The sequence below is a fragment of the Elgaria multicarinata genome, chromosome 10 (genome assembly GCF_023053635.1).
Source record: "Elgaria multicarinata webbii isolate HBS135686 ecotype San Diego chromosome 10, rElgMul1.1.pri, whole genome shotgun sequence".
NCBI lineage: Eukaryota > Metazoa > Chordata > Lepidosauria > Squamata > Anguidae > Elgaria > Elgaria multicarinata.
In genome coordinates this window covers 34,934,817-34,957,021 of record NC_086180.1, presented here as the reverse complement: position 1 = coordinate 34,957,021, position 22,205 = coordinate 34,934,817, and the positions used below count along the sequence as shown (strand labels likewise).

Below are 22,205 nucleotides of genomic sequence, written 5' to 3'. Positions count from 1 at the left end.
CTGAGCTCTCTGCAGGGTGCACCAACCCCAGATGGAGGTCACATACACAAGAGTGGAGTTGAACAGGAAATGGAATTTGCTCCAACTGCTCCCTGTCATAGCAAGAGAGCTATTCCACACAGCCCCTCAAAGATTCTTAGTGAAAAGAAAAATAATCCAGAGGCAAAGTCTGATATTGATACAATATATTTGTCTTGGGAATCATGTAAGAAAGAATGTCTGACGTTTGCCAGCCCTACTTGATGTTTCAGAACAAAAATGTTGGGTGTCTTTTGAATGCAATGGAGTAGGAATCACACAAAGAAGATTATAAAAAACAGGAAAGGATGCTAAGGTTAAAAAAAAATCAATGATCGATCAAACCTTGCCAATGATGTATAGCAGCCTCTAGGTAAATCAGCAGGTTTCTAGTCATTGGTTTTCAACATGAGAGTCTTGTGTTCAAATCCTCATAGAATCATAGAATAGTAAAGTTGGAAGGGGCCTATAAGGCCATTGAATCCAACCCCCTGCTCAATGCAGGAGTCCACCTTAAAGCATATCTGACAGATGGTTATCCAGCTGCCTCTTGAATGCCTCTAGTGTGGGAGAACCCACAACCTCCCTAGGTAACTGGTTCCATTGTCATACTGCTCTAACAGCAGGAAGTTTTTCCTGATGTCCAGCTAGAATCTGACTTCCTGTAACTTGAGCCCGTTATTCCGTGTCCTGCACTCTGGGATGATCGAGAAGAGATCCTGGCCCTCCTCCGTGTGACAACCTTTTAAGTATTTGAAGAGTGCTATCATGCCTCCCCTCAATCTTCTCTTCTCCAGGCTAAACATGCCCAGTTGTTTCAGTCTCTCTTCACAGGGCTTTGTTTCCAGACCCCTGATCATCCTGGTTGCCCTCCTCTAAACACGCTCCAGCTTGTCTGCATCCTTCTTGAAGTGTGGGCCCAGAACTGGACGCAATACTCTAGATTTTATTTTATTTTATTTTATTTATTTATTTATTTCATTTATATATCACCCCACAGCCGAAGCTCTCTGGGCCTAACCATAGATGAGGCCTAACCAGGGCCGAATAGAAAGGAACCAGTACCTCATGTGATTTGGAAGCTATATTTCTATTTATGCAGCTAAAAATAGTATTTGCATTTCTTGCAGCCGTATTGCACTGTTGGCTCATATTCACCTTGTGATCTAAATATAAGCCAACAAGAAAGGCAAATGCAATTTTGGGCTGCATTTGGCCTGCTCCTTTATGAAGATTATTAGGTGGCCTTTGGTAAGTCACTGTAGCCATATTTAAGATTTTGGGAGGTGTTCCATGCATTTAATTAATGGCTGTAGGTCAGAGTGGCAGAAATGTGGCGGCAGGTTCTATCCACTACCCTCTATGTATGTCCCTTCAGTCACAAGCCTACATATGCCTACATGGATATGCACCTATCCCTGTGAGGCAGGGTTCCTGATCACAGAAAGAGGCAAATGCACAGGCTGGCATCTAGCAGGTGTGTAATGGAATACACAGGGGGAACTTGACACTATATGAATTTAGACTCCTCCCCTCTAAATGACTCCTCCCCTCAATAAATATATCAAGTAGAAAAGCTCTTAAACTTATTTAAGGTTGCAATCCTATATACACTCACTTGGGAGTAAATGTTTCTAAATGTCTGAAAGGGCTTATCTCGCAGGGCATCTCTACATGCAATCTTTGAGCTATTCTACAGAAGGCTGTTAACCACTGTATCTATTTCCGGTTATGCCACAGTCTTGTGATTTGAGCTCTGCACAAAAAACTTTTCTTTTCCTGATTTTCTGCTACATAATCTCTAGGTGGTGCTGTACTACAGTGGAATAGCACACATACGCAAGTAGTTCTTTTGCTTTCAGAAATAATACCCCTATTTTCCCCACTCAAAAAAACCAGGAAAAGTGTTCTTAAAAACAGAAGCAAAACTGGAAGATGATGTCATCATCTAAAGAACCTGTAAACAACTGTGAGTAGGAAACCATGAGTGCACAATAAATACTTCATATAGAAAAACTCTTAAACTAATTTAAGGCTGAAATCCTATACCCACTCACTCTGGAGTGAGTCCCAGACACTTACATCTGAGTAGACATGCTTAGCCTTGCCCTGTAATAGTCCTGCCCTTTTCCTAGGGAACACTGGGATTTGTAGTTCTGACAGGGAAATGGTGGCTTGGAGAATTCTGAGCACTTTACCAGACTGTGGTTCCTAGGATTAATTTATCTGGTGAGAATCATGGCATTTAAAGTGAACCAAAGTCAGGTCTGGCTCCATGTTTGAGGCAGTCCTGGTCAAAGTATCATTTGGAGGGTTCTCTCCTTTGCCCATGAGCCCTGGTCAGCTTGCTTGCATGGAGGTGATTTTGGGGGGAATAGCAGCAACACTCTCAGCAGCACCAGGCAGCTGGGACTGACCACCATTTGCCACAATGCCCCAGCACGATAGTATATCAGAGCATTGGGCAAAAGTTAAATGAAGGTTAGACCCAGACATCTAGCCTTGCTGAGAGTACTGACATGGCCATGCCCTATTGTCTTCTTATTTAGGAAGTACATAAGAAAATGCATAGAATCTTGACAGAACATAGGCCATTGTATTTTATATTATGGTTTTATACTGTTGTTTTATACTTTGAATGTTTTTAATTTTTGTGAACTGCCCAGAGAGTTCCGGCTATTAGGCAGTATAGAAATGTAATAAATAAATAAATAAATAAATAAATAAATAAATAAATAAATATCAAAAAATTGTAAAATTAATTCACACACATACACATTTGGGAGCATTCGCCACTGTTTGATAAGCCTTTGCCAGCCTGCCAAACTCCAGATGTGTTGGATTACAACTCCTATCACTCCCAGCCAGCACAGCGATTCGTGGTGTTGGCTGAAAATGATAAGAGCTATCATCGAACACATCTGAAGGGCACAGGTTGGAGAAGGTTATGTTAGATCCATGAGAGCAATATCAATTGAAGCCGATGGCTAACAAACCCAGTTCAACTCACAACATGGTACCCTAAGGTTAAAGCATTTATTTATCTAATTCAAAGCTTTAGTAAAGCTATTGGCTGAAACTGGTGTAGTCACAGCAACTAGCAATTTTGCTGTGATGTTTAATATAACAAATGTCTAAGTAGGAATTTAACATATGGTGTCACTTTTCTTCTACTTCAAATTACCTCAGCCATATGTGCCTTTGTAAATGGCCTCAACTGTTGTAGTAGTATCTTCATTAATCTAATTCTGAGGAACAGGCCATTCCAATACTCTCAGCTGTAAAAACTACAAAAACCAGCTCAACTTTCTCCAGGAAACAGACTTTGAAGGACTGGACAATCTTTAAACAGATGTCAGAAGTAATTACCATTATAAATGAAAATAAAGTTAAGATGTGTGTCGTTTCCTGTTCTTTTTATTATTTTGAACTGAAATGTACCTTTCCCTGATGGATCTGTGTAGAATCATTAATAAAATATTTGTGTTTAACAAGGGAATTGTTCTCCAACATTTATGTGACTCCAGTGTATAATAATCAACCCCCTATAACTTCATTCTTACAAGATATACCTTCCATTTATTTATGTGTAGTTGTCTCAGGGCTACTAAACTTATTTTAATTTTTCTTGACCAAAGAGCCAGGGACATTGATAGACAATGGCCAGTCATGATTCTTGTAGCCCAAGAATAGTCTGATGTTCCATCTGTTTGGCTAAACTTCTCAAATGGAGGCAATCCACTTCCTATTAAACCCAAATTCCCATTGACCTGAATAGTACTCCTCCAAATTGTGTCTGTCTCTGGTCCTGAGGTAGCATCTGTGGATATTACAAGCAAAGTTGTAGCTTCTAGCTGAATTAGCAGTCTCTATAATTGCCCTTTCCCCCCCCCTATCATATACACCAGTCTCACGTGAATAAGTATGACCCAGGGCCAGGTGTTTCATGAGGCAGGGTGAATCCTCTGCTCTGGCAGTAGACCAGGAGGGGCAGCAAACTGCACACGCACACACACCACTGATAGAGCTTCTGCAGGCACTGCCGCCTCTGAACTAAGCCTGCATGCCTGCTGTGGCGGCAAGTAAGCAGGGCTCCCTGGAGGAGATGCAGCCCACATCTCTTGCTGAGACCTCTCCCAAAGTGAGAGATTCGGTGGACGGGCTCTCTGGAGAGGCCGCCCACAACAATCTCTCATTTTTTGAGAGTGCGCAAAGAAAGAGATTGGGTGGACACTCAGGAAAGGCCAACCGCTTGCCCAATCTCTCACTTGGAGGACTCTCCCAAAGTGAGAGATCAGGCATGCAGCCTCTCCAGACAGCTGTGCCAGCCACACAAAGAGTAGATGCTGCCTGTCCGATCTCTCATTCGGGGAACTCTCCTAGAGCGAGAGACTGAGCAGCCAGGTGGCCTCTTTGGGAGAGTCTCCCGAATAAAAGATCAGACAGGCAACCTTCCTGGAGAGGCAACCAAGAAAAGCCCATCTTGCGCCACCATTATACTACCCTTAGGTCAAGGCCTGACTAATACTTTCCTCCATCGTATTGCTTTTGGGGTCCTTCCATGTGAAGGAATACATGTGGAAAATGTTATGCTGCTTGATTTTTTCAGCAAAGATCTTTGAGAAAAATACTAGATTGCTTCTGGCTGGCTCTTTGGAAATGATCCCTGCATAAAGGGAAACAGGAACTACATTTACATGTCTCCTTATTCCCGGCTCATATCAGCCCTTCACAACCTGCTGTCCTCCTAATTTTTTGGACTACAACTCCAGCATTCCCAACCATTAGCCGTATTAATGAGAGTTGAAGTCCCAAAACATCTGGAGGAAGGCTGGCTAAAATGTATAATTTATCCTTTTTTTCTTTGAGACTATTCCATCACAACTAGATACTGGTCAAATATTTCAACACAAGGACACTCCTTAAGACACTATAGGCCCCAGCAAGTCATGCATACAATTAAGGCTCACTGAAAGCTTGTCAAGGCAATGATGATTTCTACTTGAAACTGTCAGCTTCTTGTGAATAAAGTTGCAGGGAACACTATTTACAAAGAAACGAATCACATATATTCTGTTTGATATATTCTGTAATCTTTCTTTCTTTCTTTCTTTCTTTCTTTCTGAGGGCAAAAGTCAGAAAATGCAAGTTTCCAAACCCAAGTTTGCCAAATGCAGAATTGAGGTGGATAATACAGGGAAGCATTGGTAGTTGTGCTTAAACTTCATCTACAGTAACAATTCACCCTGTCCCTTGAAGATCTTTGGCTTCATCACATGAGACTAAACTCTCACATCCTTACCAGGGCTTCTGCTTCCACATTCTTTGCAGGATAAAGATCAGGACTTCCTTTCTCGGCAAGTTCTATATGTTTCACTATGCAGCCACTAGATGGTGCTGCCAATATATTGGATGAACATTCTTTATTGGTTTATCTCCAATATTTTTAAAAGTGAGTACCTTAACCTCACCCTTAAATGTTTTTAGTGTAATTGTAGTTGTTATATGTATACCCTTGTTTGTATGTACTATGTGTGATATTTGTCTAGATGTTGCTGGGGGGGGAATTAAACAAAATAAAAGTGAGGTAAAGGTCAAAAAGTGTGGGAGACACCCTGGAGGTTGATGATGTCACATAAAGGACCCACAAACTTCTGTGAGTGACCAGTCACATATGTGCATTAAAAGCCTCATGTAGAAATGCTCCATGGTATTCCACCCCACCCCCAGCTCTGGGTTTCAGAAGCAGTTAGAACTCTAAAGGAGCTATCCAAGGTGCAGAAGCCTCCAGTGCTCACCCCTCCCCTAATCTGGGCTTTATTTCTGGCTTGGGGGAAAATAAAATTAAAATGGTAAAGGGAGGATATTTGGAGGTGAGAATTAACAGAAGGAGGAAGGGTTAAGCGAGCCCACTGCAATACTCCTCAACCCTGCATTGGATTTATTAGGGACCCCACTCATTCCCTCTTAATGGGCAGTTCTACACTTAGCTCTTTGAAATCCCAAAATTAGCAATAAGGTTCATTACCATTTTATATAAGCAAAAGAATTGAGATTATGAAAGAAGACTTCCTATGGAAGCCAAACATGTGAAATTAAAATAAATAAATACACAGAACATGTTATTATGAAATATGTTACTGGGGAAAAAAAACTAGTTAAAGTTTAAGAATAATCACAAATTAGTTCTTATTTCATTTGTCACATTTAAAAACAAAACAAATCCCAGCTCTTCCTTCAAAAAGCTAATGGGAGCTATTCAATTTTAAGCTCTCAACAACCTGGTAAAATAGGATGGGTTGTGCTGGCTATCTTGTACTACTGTTTCTAGCCTACATTATGCCCAGAAGTTCTATAGATGAATATGCTTAGGACTGGGATGTGACCTTTGTGTTTATATTCTTTTCTGATTCAATGAAGATTTAGGCAAGAAATGGCAAATTTTATTAGCGAAATGCTAATAAAATGCTTTCCTTGCACTGAAGAGCCTAATCCTTTCCCGTCGCCTGACCAAGCAACCAAGTGTTTCGGTCTGATTTAAACAGTTCACTGGTGCTTTTTTATTTATTTATTTTTAAGGTTCACCCAGTGGTACCAACTGTATGTTTTTGATAATTGTGATCAACGGCGCTTTTTCTAGGCCAGCTATGCAAATGAAAATCTGACGAAAACAGAAAGTGAGGGGCAAACAAGGGATGCATGCAAAATGCCTTTGTTCTCCAGGACTAGTTCAATACTGTGCTTGTTCAGGCACCGTTTTAAAATAGAGGACAAAGATTATAGTCTTCCCCAAACCTCAAACTAATTATCATGCAGTGTGCCCCATTCTCTCTTGAGATTTTACTGCATCACTTCACATTAGATAATTTTATAATTCACTCAAGTTGGTTTTAACAATAGCCACAATAGAGGAAGGGGCTGTTATGTTTTCCCCACTGTAGAGTAATGTAGGTCTGAATTTCACATCACTCTTTTAGCCAAAATTGTTCCCATGAGACGCTGAAAACCGCAAGAGCCACTCAGCAGCCAATCTATCCAGGTTCTTTTCCTATCACTAGTATGGCTTGATGCTTACAGTTAAACCCTGAGCATTCAAGCAAAAATCCAGTCAAGCCTGCTATTGCAAAATGTTCTTGCTATTCCAGTACTAGTTTATCAACATGGATATTCTATCTTCAAATGATGCTTTTATGATTGTAACAGGAAGGAATACTTATAAGGATGCTTCCAGATGGAGGGTTCTAGCACTACCAGCCAGGAAGCATTATGCAGAAATTCCATTTTTTCCCTTAATACATTTCCTGCTGCAAAGAGCTTTTCTACATGAGTCTGTTAATTGGCTGTTAATCGGCTGTATCTACTTTCAGTTTTGTCACAGAACTGAGATCAGAGCACCAGTGTGGTATAGCAGTTACAGTGTTCAGTGTGATATAGCGGTTACAGTTGGCAATCCAGGTTCTAGTCTCCATTCAGCCATGGAAGCTCACTGGGTGACTTTGGGCCAGTCACAGACTCTCAACCCAATCTACCTCACAGGGCTGTTGTTGGAGAGAAGGAGGATTAAGTATGCCACCTTGGGTTCCTTGGAGGGGAAAATGGTGGGATATAAATGCAATATAAATAAATAATAAATAAATATTATTTATTTATTATTTATTTATAAATAAATAAATAATAAATAAATAACCTCTCTGGGGAACCTCTCTGGGGAATGAGCTCCCCAGAGAGGTCCGCCTGACTCCTTTCGTCGCCAGCTGAAGACCTGTTTATTCACTCAGTATTTTAACACTTAATTTTAACTTAAATTTAAATTATACTGTTTTAACTCTGTATTTTAACCTTATATCAATTTTGCTGCGTGGTTTTTATCCTGGTTGTGCTTTTTATACTGTATTATGTATTTGTGTTTTTAACTTGTTGGTTGTTTTATGATGGTTTTAATTTTTGTGAACCGCCCAGAGAGCTTCGGCGATTGGGCGGTATAAAAATGTAATAAATAAAATAAAATAAATAAAATAAATAGTGTTTACTTTCCTGCTCTTCTGCTACATAACTGCTAGGTGGCGATGTGGTGTAGCAGAATAATGCAAATTCACAAGCGGAAATTGCACTTTCTTTAACTCCCCAACTAAATGCCACATTTTTCCTGCTCTGAAAAAAACTCTGAAACTGGGTAGGCATAGGAGGAGCAGAATGAGACTCCACTAGACTCCATTAGGTACTGTACCAACCCCTCTATACTCCCCAAACTGTGCTTTCATGGCAAGTGCTTTTCGAGTGCCTTCCTATATTGATCACACCCCATAAGCGGAGGACTCGTCTGGAACTCCTGCAAGTGCTGAGTCCCTTTCTCTGTGCAATGACAGGCATGGAGGAAAGAAAAGTGGGTAGGGCTTGATGACATCATGGAGGGGGAGCAATCCAGACCAGACCAAAAGAGGTGGCTCACCCCAGGTTTTGGAAATTAATTCAACTTTGCCTACACTTGATATATAGGATAATGATTTTTGAAGCCTGTTCAATACATTCACTTTTATTTAATACTAGTCTAAAATGAATACCCATATGTACCTGTATTCCAAACTCCACTGGAGTACTATTTTTACAACTGGCCATTGACATTTTACTTACTTGCTTGGGACGTTATTCCCCTCCTAAATCCATTAGTCATGACATTATTGTTGCCGTTCAGATGATTTCCATATGCTTTTTTTTCAAAAAAAACTAGGTCAATTAAATTTGGCAGCTGGTCTTTGAAGCAAGTGATACAGAAACAAGATGTCAGACACGGGAAGGGGGCCCACACCCACATATTGACCAGCATGTATAATTTTAATCACCCAAGTTTAGATCATACATCTTCAATCCTGGGTCAAAGCAACAGAAAGATTAACCCCAATTTTTGTGAACCTCCCAGAGAGCTTCGGCTATTGCGCAGTATAAAAATGCAGTAAATAAATAAATAAAATCCAGTCTGTGCACCTAATTAAAATAGAATGTAATGGGTAAAAGGAAGTGGGGCATGACATGGCAGAAGGATGGAGAAGATGGGGTGTGTAATGTACTAAAGGAAAGGGCCCTTGATGTGCTGGCACATGTGCTCTCTTGCTTCAGGTGGTGAGAGAGCTTGCACCAGGACACCCTTTCCCTGGCATGCTCCTTCCACACATAATGGGCCAACAAGCTACTCATGTTAGTATGTAATCCTATGTAGACAGTTGTGTGTCTTACCTATCAAGCTAGCCTTAGACTAAAGGAGTGTCCATTGCTCTATCCAGCCTTGGAAAACTTATAATTGAATTGGTTTGCATAATGGAGAATTACGGTTCTTCCCTCAGTGACACATACAATGAGGCCCTCTTAGCAAAGGGTCAGTTTGTAGGAGCATTAACTATCATAACCTTTATGGAAGAAGACACCCCAGGTAAGAAATTCCTTGTTTTTGTTTATTTAATTCTCTCTCTCCCTACCCTCTCTCTTTTTTAACTTATGGGAACTTCGTCATTCGCCAAGCACAAGTGTCCAACCACCTCAAATATTTAAACTTTACCCTTCAGATGAATCCAAATAAACTTGCTGTTTCACATGTTAACACAATCATCCATCTGTATCTTCTCACTCAATAAGATCACCTCTAACTGAGATGTCTTTATTAAGGATAGGGGTTTGTGGGTGGTGGGGTGACAATAACATGCATTTTCTGTTCTGAGAAAGCATCCAGATGAGAAACATGTGAAAGCCCGCAATGAATTTGAATCCCATGTGAAAAAAATGAATTTTGGAAACAATGTGAAGGTTTAGTCTAAAACATCTTAAAGATCGCTCCATGTAGACAATTTGGAATACTGGGTGCAGGATCACACAAAGGTTTTGTTTCAGGGATATCTTCCAAATCGGATTCAACTATCTGCATTAAAGTTTATGACTTTTTAATCATACTTCCTTCATATTTTATGAGCTTCTCAGGGAGCTGGGAGCTTCTCTTGTTATAGTATACACATTAATTTGAATTGAATGAATATTCTCCAGAGCTTCACTCCAGTCTCATGGGATATGAAGCATTTTACAAAATATGCTCCCTGCTGTTTTGAGAGAAAAAGCTACTATAACATGAGGACATCCTTTTTAGAATTAACATCAGGGGCATGGCTAGATGGGGCGATATCCCAGGGATCGCCCTGGGATCATCCCTGTGCATCCACATGACACACAGGGGATCCCGGGAGCAGGGAGGCATGATCACTCCCTTGCCCCAGGATAGCCGGGCCGGCTTTAATCCTGGTTTTTCCTGGCCCAGGAAATCGTTCCAAGACTGTGGGACATGTGGGCAGCCATCCTGGTTCATTCCCAGCTTCTTGTGAGTAAATGCGAGGAGCCGGGAACCAGGCATGGGGCACAGAGCTTTTCAGAAGCTCAGTGCCCATCGGGAGTGGGGGGAGGGCAAGGTGTTTTGTTCTTTTTAATTATCATTTCGAAGGAGCATTCCTGCATTCATCTTCACTTTTATAAACAAAACAAAATGGCGGCCGCAACTTCCTCCATCCTCCTGGGACGTTGCACGCCACATGTAGACTGAGGGGGAGGATCTTGTGATCACCATATCATGAGTTCTTCCCTCTCCACCCCACTGGTGTAGACATGCCCCAGTTCTCGTTCTCTCTCTCTCTTTCTCTCTCTCTTACACACGCACCCAATGCATACAACTGTACACATGTAGTCAGTCCACACCACTGGGAACCTTACACAACCAGGGTACCCACTGACATGGAGAGCTTATAGGCATACACCTGAATGTACATAAGTCACTCTTTTCAACACAGAGAAATCAGGGACAGGAGGCTCTGGATGTGGCACACAGACACAGGATGTGAGGCACATGGGTACAGTCTGAGGACCCCTCCATGCACTGGCTATATGCATGGATGGATCTCTTGTAAATACTTATATTGAAAGGTGAAAAAGTTCAGCTGAGGAGCTGTCTACTTATCTAATGTTAGGCTAGCAGAAAAACTGCATGTTGACAAACAGCTGGCAGAACTGTCTTGGCATATTGGCATTAAAAACCGTGATCTGTACCAGAATGAACACATTGTGATGGTTAATGAATACAACCTACTATACAATCAATAAAACTTATTAGGCTTACTGAATTTCATACATGATTAGTATGTTCCGCTGTCACGATAATGAGCACAAAATGTTTCCAATAATCTGTTTGGTTGATTGAGGAAAAGTCTCCATACAAGATGGCACAGATTTTATTCAGGAATGTTTTGAGGTACACAAAGAGCCAATATGGATATCTGATTGGGGGGAGAACCAACCCCACATAATGCCAGAGCGAAATATTTTATACACTAGGATACATTCCCAAACACATGTGGTTTCATCCATATGCCTTCTATAACATGTATATTTGCATGTATTTATTTTATTTTATCTTGCCCTTCGTCCACTGAGCTCCAGACATCATTCATGCTGACCCACCAACCTGCCTTTTTATTCTCACAACAGCCCTGTCAAGTAGATTATGCTGAGACATGATAGCTGGCCCAAACAATGGGAGCTGGTGGCTCTGATGTCAGTGGAGTAGTGAACCCCCTCTGGGTTTCAGTCAGAACACAAGGTGCAAAGTACCTTGGATAGCTCCTTTATAGCTCTGACTGAGACCCGGCGTGGATTCTGCACCCCACTGGCATCAGAGCTACCAGCCTCCACTGAGCTCATGGTCACCCAGTCAGCTTCATGGCTGAGTGAGGCATTCAACCCAAGTCTACTAGGGCCTAGTCTAACTAACGATCCACAACACGCCTTGAGTCCCACTAAAATGGTGTCAGATTATATCGTTTTTATGGGCCAAGAAACATTCCGACACAAAATGGCAAAGGTTTCAGCTATGTGTGTTAAGAGATAACCCCAAAGGTACTTTAGAGGTGCCCTGCATAAATCAATTGCTTCATAGGGCTCATGTTCCTTACATACATACTAAAGCCCATTTGTTACGATCGTTGGGAAATATGTATCTTCTCAGGTAGGCAAAAGCATCACAGGCTCTTGCTCTATAATTGCCATGCTGCACTGAAGTTAAATTCCTGTATTACTTATTTGGCCATGAAAGTGGCTGAAACATTCCTTCCAGGCTATATTACCCAAACGCGACACCCTGGGAAAGTGCCTATAAAAGAGGGCTGGTTGCAGCGAGCTACTTTTTCCTAAATGCTGCCCAGCTTAACAATGTGTCAAACCTGATGTGTAAATATACCCCCCAACAGAACGTGAAATTTATTTCTGGAAATGGAAGACAATTGCCTCGTGATTGTAGAAACAAAGAAGACTTGTCCAATTAAGGCCAGGTGTACACCCTGTGTCAAATCATTACCAATGTGGAATAAAAGGCAGGAAATAACACTATGAAAGCGGGATATGGAATGTGGATTGTGCCCCAACAGTTATCACTGCACTTCGATACCACTATAAAGCAGCAGTGTACATCAAGCCCTGCTTTGCCTTGTGTTGCCCCTTCTTCAGCTCTTCCAGTGAAAGGGGGAAAGATATGATATTTTGATTTTGTTTTTTTGCAATAGCAGCATTCGTCCCACATTGCACTTGTAAAACCTAGACACAATACACAACCAATGCAAAATGCAAAGAATTTACATTTGTTTTGGTGGGGTTTGTACCAATGCTGGTTTGCAAAATCAGGTTGTTCTGATATGACAATGGGAGAATTCCAGAGTAAGAGCACCTCTAAATGAGTGATTTATTTCACCTTCATGATTGGCCATTCACTGAAGTTTTTGGGCCCATTTCATGACATCGTCAATAACCAGGACATCTCCTCCAGTATCCCTTGGAAATCCCGGTATGAAAAGAATCAGTTTTAATGTGGTGATATCTTTGAAAAAGTGGGATTTTCTGCCACTAGATGGCAATGTCTCAATAGAAGTGAAGGAACAGGAAGTATTCAAGTCAAAGCATGTGTTTGCCCCTCTCCTCCCGTGTAATGCAGCCCATAACAATTGCGCCAAAGAGCCAAGAAGCACAGCCCGGAGTAAGCAATGCTATTTCCCCTTAATGTAGAGACACTCTAAATGCTTGAGTACTTTCAACACAGAGTTTTACCTTATTTTTTAATTTTTTACTAAAGTTAGAAGGGATTGTGCCCTTCTTGCCTCAATTTCAAGCCTCCTCTACCTTTCATTCTACTCTCTCTCTCTCTCTCTCTCTCTCTCTCTCTCTCTCTCTCTCTCTCTGTTCATTGCCTAGTCTGAACATTTTCTTCTCTATTTCCATGTCTCAGGGTTCCCTGTTCCTCAATTTCTCTGTACTTCAGAATCTGTTTCCAGTCCTCAGCCCCCCTCTGGGTGAAGATTTCATCCTAGCCAAACAGACAACTTCTCCATCCTTCACAGAAGCTGTACTGAAAGTAGCTTTGTTTCCTATGCAACTTGTTATTCGCTACCATCATACCAGCCCAGCTAATCAGTGTCAGTGACTTCACGGCACAATACAGTATGGATGGCTGCGGTTTAATATGTGTGGGTGTTCTCCAATAGATTTCAGTGTTTTGCATTTTTATAATGTTATGAAGTCTTGAAATCATCCAGGACATGAAACAACATTTACCAGGAACTTCTTGCAGAAAGCTTTGATTACGTTGAAATGTTTGTATCCAGCCAAATTTAAAAAATCAGGCTTGTTGGATGGGAGGCCATGAACTTATTCAGAAAAATCATACAATAGTCTCCTTTTATAGAAAAACAATGTTTACAATTATTCCATATAAGTCATGCTACTGCTCATGACCCTCTTAATACGGGCTAGGCTTATTAAACAGATGCTTCCTTAATGGTTCAGGAACTGTGATATCCACTGTGAAACTTGTAGCTTTGGCATTGACCTATGAGCAAGTTAGGGTGCAATCTAATGGGTTGCACCCTTGATAGTCGTAAGTCCCAGAACCCAGAAGCTTTTGATCATACAATACAGAGTAGGAAGAACTGTGGAGGCAATCTTCACCTCCCTGTCCTCCTGCACTGCATTTTTTGCTAGATGGGCTTTTTGGTCTTTCTAGCTGGGGTGGAAGGGTAGAAAAAGAGACTGGAAGAGACTCAGGATAACTCATATCCTGGCCTCTCCAGTCTCCTGTCATCCCTGTCCACCAGAACGCCTCCCTTCTCCCCTTCTCCAAGGTTGAGTTCCTGACTGTTAGAGCAGTACGACAATGGAACCAGTTACTTAGGGAGGTTGTGGTCTCTCCCACACTAGAGGCCTTCAAGAGGCAGCTGGACAACCATCTGTCAGGTATGCTTTAGGGTGGATTCCTGCATTGAGCAGGGGGTTGGACTCGATGGCCTTGTAGGCCCCTTCCAACTCTGCTATTCTATTATTCTATGACCTCAGAGAAGAGCCAGCATGGTTCTTTTCACAAGGGCTGGGAGAGGAAGAGGGACTAAGCTCAGATTCCCCATGCCGCTGTCTCTGACCTCGGAGTGGGGAATCTGAAATATCCTATGGCCTCTTAGATGCTGCCTAGGGGGCCATGTTTGCTCCATCCAAGACTATAACAGCTTTTAGTGCTATGTATACTTTTTAAAAGGATTAGATGCAGTTTATTTTATTTCTTCACATTCACAGACACGTTCACTGGAATAAAAATATTTTCAACTGGATGCTACATAGTTCACTAGCATTGTGTTGGTATTATTGTTTATGTGGTACAATGGGTAGAATTTAACTATAGTCTTAGAGATAGATCTATTGAAATGAATGGGATTAAGTTAGTCATGACTAACAGAAGTCCCATTGATTTCCATATTTCTACTCTAAGTAGGACTTTAGTTGGATTCTACCCAATTCTTGTAAAACTATTCTACATAGTATTTAACACAGCAAAACCCAGTAGTGTTTGAATGCGTTCTAGAGAAGAATAGTGACAAATTAATTTTAGGGATGATAAAAAGATTAGAGAGTGCCAAAGGAACTCAATATGAATGCAAAAACTGTAATAAGAAAACTGTTATTCAAATAAAGCTGGTCTTCATTACATATTAAGATTTATGGCCTGGAAATTTGAAAAATAAATATTTTAATAGAAAAGTTAATTTCAAATAAGAGCAGCTGTGGCCCAGAGGATGGTATGGAAAGCTTAGACCTGGGAGTCTAAAGGTTCAGAACACAGTAGGAACCACTTTCGCATGACCACACACCACTGGGAAGCATATGTGAGCCATGGAGGCTGATGACTCCAATGGCGATGGGGAGGTGAGTTTTCTCCAGGTTTCAATCAGAACCAATCAGAACTCTAAAGGAAAGCACCTTGGACAGCTCCTTTAGAGTTCTGGCTAGTTCTGATTGAAACCAAGAGTGGATTCACTGCCCCACTGACATCGGAGCTGCCAGCCTCCACTGTATGTCAGTATTCCAACCAAGTAGCTGCAGCCAATCAGATGTGTCTTTCCCATGTGATCAGTATAATCCCTGTTGGCAGGTTGCCAACTGGGTGGGAAACACCTATGTGGTGTTTGGCCCACCCTTTCAACATAGGCTCACAATGACTCAGGTTCTATTCTGTGAAATTGTGTTAATTCTGACCTATGTAACAGTATTGCTGAAAGGAAATGTGATCATAATAATAAAGTCGTGTGCAAAAACTCCTACATAAATTATGAATAGTATTTTTAAAATGTCCTCTGATAGTCTTAACAACAGTTCTGAAATACTGAATTGTCCAAAACATTGAAAACAAATTCAGGAAATTAGGGCACTGAATGTATCAGCAATTGCATATATATATATATATATATATATATATATATATATATATATATATATCACAAAATATTGGGTTGGATCCAAACTTAGACTAGTTGAATTCAATCTTATGTTATTCATGATTGATTTAAATCTCATTGATTTCAATATGTCTACTCTAAGCATGTCTAAGTCTCAGTCCAAGCTACTATTTTTTTCCATTTTCATGTCAAACATGCATTTTACACTCACTCGCAAAATGCTATTATTGATCATTTCTAGATGCCATGATATCATTATAAAAGCAACACGTTCGGAAGTTCACACCATATGTTCAGAGCTGCCTTTTGTTATTCCTATTGTATAATCTTTGCTCCACAACTTTCAAGATTGCAACAAAGAGGCCATATTTGGCACAATTATATACACAGGAAATGTTAAACTAAAACATGAGACACTTGAACTCATGCTCTCTCTTGATTCCCTCCTCCGGTCCCTCATTTCTCTCCAACAGATACACAGTAATAGCCAGACCTCAAACCTGCATACCAGTTCAGGTTAAGCTGCCAGTGCAGTTCATGGAAAAAAAGTTTGTTGTGACGCACATTACCCTGGAAATCCTGTGAAAACACCTCCAGTGCTATTCCAACTTCTTCTTGATAGCATGCCAAAAGGACCAAACTGCATATATTTTCATGATTATGGATGGTCTGACACATTTCTGAGAATGTGCTGCTCTCACTAACACATTTTTCAATCATGTATCTAAGTAATAGAATGTATGGTGTTTGATTAGCTTGACTCTTTTTAAATAGTGTCTTACAAAACAACAACAAGACTTTGACAAATACAAGCAAAGGAGCTTATTAAAGTGCTATTTTCTACATGTAGAGAACTAAATCCATTGGGCAATATAATTCTATTCACTCTGGTCATCTGTGATGAATCGGTCAATATGATAGGATGGATTCAGCCAAGCCGTTTATACAGTGATTAACAGTGTAATGCTATTTATGTCCGCTGTGTAAACCCCACTGTGTTAAATGGGATTTATTCCTGGGTAAATGTGTACGATGTTGCAGCCATAGCTAATCATAAGCAACCCCCCAAGTGACCTCAATGTGAGGAAAAAGCTATGATGGAAAATCTATGTTGAAGAGAGTCAAGACATAGAAGTTCCCAATAGATAACTGCACTCATCATGTATACCTGCCTACTTTACTGGTTTCTTAGTAAACCAAGGTATTGCTGTATAGAATTGATGCATACAACTCCTAGATCCAATAGGTTCTTGTTATGGTACCTATTCTAGTAAAAACTTGCTCATTCTTTAAGAACATCTGAGGTACAAAGATCATCTACAAGGAAGAGGGCTTTCTCAGCAATGGCACCCCAGTTATAGAATGCCCAAAGAGGTTAACTTGGTGCCACCAACATTGGATCCCTGATCATATGAAGAGAGCCTTTGCACATAAAATTTGTATGCATGCAAGCTCTCTGCTCAAGGGCATAGTCAATACATGGAGGTCAAGAGTACAAACAGCAGCTTGATTATCCTTTCCCTCCATACTTTCAGTCTACACAGCTGCAAGACCATGTGAAGGGGGTTAAAGAGATGAGTCAGGGACTTCCAGTCTTGAAGCTCCATCCAACGAGAGTTTTATTGCACACTCGTTACTGGGCACTCACAGAGTTTGCTCAGGTCCCTCACATGATGCCGTCTGCTTCTCATGCGCCTTCCACCCCTTCTGGCCTTCCTTGCATGACAAAAAATACCCCTCATTAAGTCCAATGTTTTTTTTAAACTCGGAATTGCTGCTCTCTCCTGCTGTGTGCGAGAGAAGCACTACCATTAGAGCAGTGGACTCAATGCACCTCGTGCTCATTCTGTACTTCCTCTTTTGAAAAGAGGAAGTAACTGAGGAATGAAAACACGGGCGGAGAAGCGAAGGTAGGGAGCGTGTTAACCCCTGGTGTGATGGAGCTTTTTGCAGGGTACTAAATACGATTGCAGTTTACTTTAACCTATGTGTCATCTCTTGTATTAATGAAAGGCTAAAGCAAATTCTCAGGTGGTTATCACAGGATAAATGGAGAGTAATCGCATATATGTAGGATGAAAGACTGCGGAGCCAAACAGACTGAAGTAATTCAAGGATCTTTCAGTGCCATCAATGCCTGAGTCCCCAGAATTCTTTTGTACAGCTTAGATGTCAGAGGAGGATGTTTGAAAGATTTGCTGAGTCATTAGTTCTCTTGGGAAATTTTGATAGCAGAACATACTAGAACAAAGTTTGGCAGGCTTCCCTGTCGCTCATAGGCCAATAAGATGTTGGGAAAGTTTCTAACCCAATGGAGACCCATGACTTCCATGGAGTCCCCCCCTTTTTTTTTTGCAAGTGCCCCTTCTAAGCTTCCTATTTTTAAAATAGATAATTAAATGCATTTCAACTCAGTAGATTTACACAATAGGCAATGGCTCAGATCAACGTTGTATAAGTCAGCAGATAATAGTAAGAAATAGTAAATGAACACACTGAGAAGGAAAAAATATATGACGAGCAGACTTCCATTAGAAGCCTATCAAAAGCAAAGTTTTTTTGTTTTTGTTTTTGGCTTTTTCCTCTCTCTTCAATTTTATAACCATTCCACCAAAAAAGTCTTGTAAAGACTGACACATTAATTATGGCATAAGCTTTTGTGGATTACAGTCCACTCCATACAAAAATATAGTCCTCCATTTTCAATGGAGAGACTCAGCCAAACACAATGACCGAGTTACCTCCATTCATTTCAGTATGACTTGACAAGAAGGAACTTCCCAGAGGAAAATAATTGTTGAATATTAGTGATGTTCGGTGGATTGCTTTTCTTCCTCAATATACATCTTTAAAACAGTAAACACTGATAATTTTGTAGAATACACATATTTTGTAAACTGCCCAGAGAGCTTCGGCTATGGGGCGGTATATAAATTTAATAAATAAATAAATAAATTTAGCTCTAAACAGAGGGTATCAGTGATTGGTTTTGGACTGAAGGGCTTTGTCAAGCAATACTTAAATGTATTTCTGGAATTCACTCCTACACATTGGGGTTTTAGCCACTAGATTAGAGGGACCATCTAGCTGTGGAGTCCTGCAAAAACCTGGTCCTAGTTTCTTTATCTGGCTCATTTCCACTTTGCCTCTGAGGGCCAGGCCCTGACTGAGTCTCACCACAAGTGCTACTCCTTCTGCTCCAGGTGCTAACAGAAGTTGTATCTTTGCTTCTATTTGGAACATATTTTCTACTGTTAGGATTTAGCAGGAATTATTGGAATGCTTATTCTTAGTGTATATTAATTAATGTGATGTTTTCATGAGCCTATTCACACATATATGATTGTTGAAATTTCATTATGTCTTGTAATTGTAAATTATCTTGAAATGTTGCTATTTTTGTGAGCATCCTCATGGATAACCTTTTTGGCTGAAGAGTGGGTAAAAATGCTGCTATTGCTACTGTTGCTTCTAATTATTATTATTATTAATAATGATAATAATAATAATAATAATAATAATAATAATAATATAGTAGCAGCAATATTTACCACAGAAAAGCAGCATATGAATAAAGAAATGATAATGGTGGTGATGATGGTGATGATGATGATGATGACGACGACAATTTTTTTTAAGGATTATCTGAATTCATGGAGGACAGGCTTAGCAATGGCTATTAGACCTGATAATAAAATGGAACATCCATCCACAGAGGCAATATGCCTCTGAAAACCAGATACCATGGACAAACAACAGGGGTGACCATCACCTTTATGCCCTGCTTGTGAGCTCCTTCTATTTGGCTGCTGTTGGAAAGAAAATGCTGGACTAGACAGATCCGTCTTGGTTTGATTTGGCAAGGCAGTCCTTATGTTCTTATGATATCAGCAACAGAACAACCAGTTATGACTAATCCTTACATTGTAAAAAGAAATCTTACTATGGATGTAGCTGCCAGCTTTACAAGAATGCGCCCTTAAGGGTCCTTGTAAGGATTCTTGCAGTTGTCCAAGGATACAGTGCCTTTGCTTTTCATCCCTTGGATGTAAGCTGCATGTTCCAAAGCATTTAACTTAGGCATACACTGTTATTTCAGGGTTTTTTTAGATTACGTTCCCCCCCCCAATCTCTTGTATTCAATTTATTTCTATATTTTAATCCATCAAAGTTTCACTAGGTGGCAGGATTCCACTATCCCTTGTAAAACAACAGTTGTATTCAAGACATCGAGAGATTTTAAATATATTACTAAAAATTTTTTTACTTTTGTACGTTACAAAAAGGCTTCATGATATCGAACTGTAATACATGTCTTTGACATTTGTGCACTGGTTTCATGTTTAAGAAAATATGATGTTGTTCTTTTTTTCATAAAGAATGACATGCAATATTCCTTGACCAAGGGAAGTTAACTATTCAAACAGCATTATAAACATATACTTCCAAGTAATATTTTGATCTATAAGAAAAACAAACTGATCTAATTGGTTTCAGCCAAGTTTAACGTTTCTCTTGGGGAGTCTTCCAGCTAGCAGAATATATCATATCATTAAATACTTTTTTTATATATAGAACTATAAGACAATGAAGTTGACCCATTATTCTATTTTCCTTTATCAGAAACAAGCTGCATATTGCTTGAATTATGCATGTTTGTTTAAAAGTAAATTGCACTGAATTAAATGAGGCTTTCTCCTACATGTGCATAGGATATGGCCGTGTAGCATGAACTTTGGAGTAAATCTCTCTGAGTTTAGGAAGTCTTACTCCCAAGTCCCCAGTAAGTTTGGATAGAATTCCATTGGAACTTCCTTCAAAGTAAACAAAGTAATGAATTGGACTGCCTCTTAAGTTCAAGTTAGCATGTTATGATTTATAGTATTTAATCCTACTGTCCTAAATCCTATTGTCTCAAGCATTATGAGCGTAGAATTGTTGAATTCAATGATGGGCACAATTTGTTCCCCAAACCCAGTACAATGCCGCCTTATTAATTTTTGTATATATCACCAGACTTTTAAAATAAGAAATCTTCCTACAAGTCCCTTGAAGATGCAGAAGATTTCAGAGCAACATGTTAAATTCTTACAGGATCCATGATGTGGATCACAAATATTCAGTTATAATCTATGGAATATACACCAGGACAGAAGCAGCATCTCATAAAAGCGATTCTAGAGATTGTGGGTTTGATTAATATTAAGCAACAGTTTCATAATCATGCTTTCCAAGATTGCTCAAAACAGTAGGCATCTCTCTCTCTCTCACTCTCAGGCATGCATTTATTCCTTCGCCAAGACTAGAGGAAAAGTGTCACAAATCTTTCATCAAAGGAAAGTTTGCTACTTCAAGAACCAGTCCTTACTGTACAGAGTTCTTTCAACACCACTCAGAAAAGTTCAACAGGAGCTAAAAACAATCAGCATCTCAGAGGACCTGCATATTTTGTGTGGGGAGAAAAAAATATCTTTGTACTTTCTATCTGATCCAGGGAAGAAAGTTTAGGAAACGTTCATTTTCTTAAAATAAAACACCACACTTGCTAAGAATACGTTTGGGAGGACCACTGCAAGTTTAAAATGAATGCTGGAATAAAGTCTTCATTAAGATTTAAAAAATGGAAATGCTATCCCCTGCTCCTCTTCCACTGAAAAAATAAACCATCTTACAGACAACTTTTCTGTCCTTTTTACACAACGCTGATAAAGGCAGAAGCACCCTCTTATTGTCCTACCTTGGCAATCTGCAGAGGCTGCTTTTCTTCCTTGCCCCCTTGAAGTCTAAACCCCCAAGGGGATCCTCCAGTCATGGTGATGCAGATATAATCCCCTGTACCCATTTTTGATTCCTGGGGCAAGATCAGGCAGTGTTCATTGGCAGGAGTAATTTAATTTCTTTTTTCGAATCCTAGATGCAGTGGATGTTCCCTGAACTTGAAGCTGGCTTCCCAGATGGTATTAGGAAGAGAGGAGCAGCAGACACACTCCTGCTGACACTGCCTGTGCACTGCACTCTTGTAGCACACTCGCTTACGGAGAGCGAGGGAGCTCTCCCAGACCAAGGGAACGGCCCACTCTTGCGTCAGTTGAGCTCTGCTCACAGCCCACCTTCATGGCAAAGGCAAATCATGTTGAGGAAACAGAACACAAATGAAAAAAGGACTTGGCTGTGAATTGGTGGGGGTGGGCAGGGGCTGGCTATATTTAAACCCAAGAGCCTTTTGTCTGTGACAGCTAAATCAAAACCACAGCGCAGAGGACTTGTAAATCTCCCAGCGATGGTTTGAGACAGAGCGTTTACTTTTGTAAATGGTACCGGCCTTGTTAAGCTATCATCGCAGCTTGTTTTGTTTTCTCATCATTCAAACAAAGTGTCGGAGGAAAACGGAAA

General features: G+C 40.3%; 1 protein-coding gene across 1 annotated transcript in view; it reads right to left on the bottom strand.

The window, feature by feature from the left end:
- Positions 1-21,826, bottom strand: part of SYNPO2 (synaptopodin 2) — a 123,992-nt gene extending 102,166 nt beyond the window's left edge. The window contains exon 1 of the mRNA XM_063135221.1: positions 21,550-21,826. Within this exon, the coding sequence (XP_062991291.1) occupies positions 21,550-21,654 (105 nt within the window). The 5' untranslated portion in view covers positions 21,655-21,826. The remainder of the gene's footprint in view (positions 1-21,549) is intronic.
- Between the last annotated feature and the right edge of the window lie 379 nt (positions 21,827-22,205).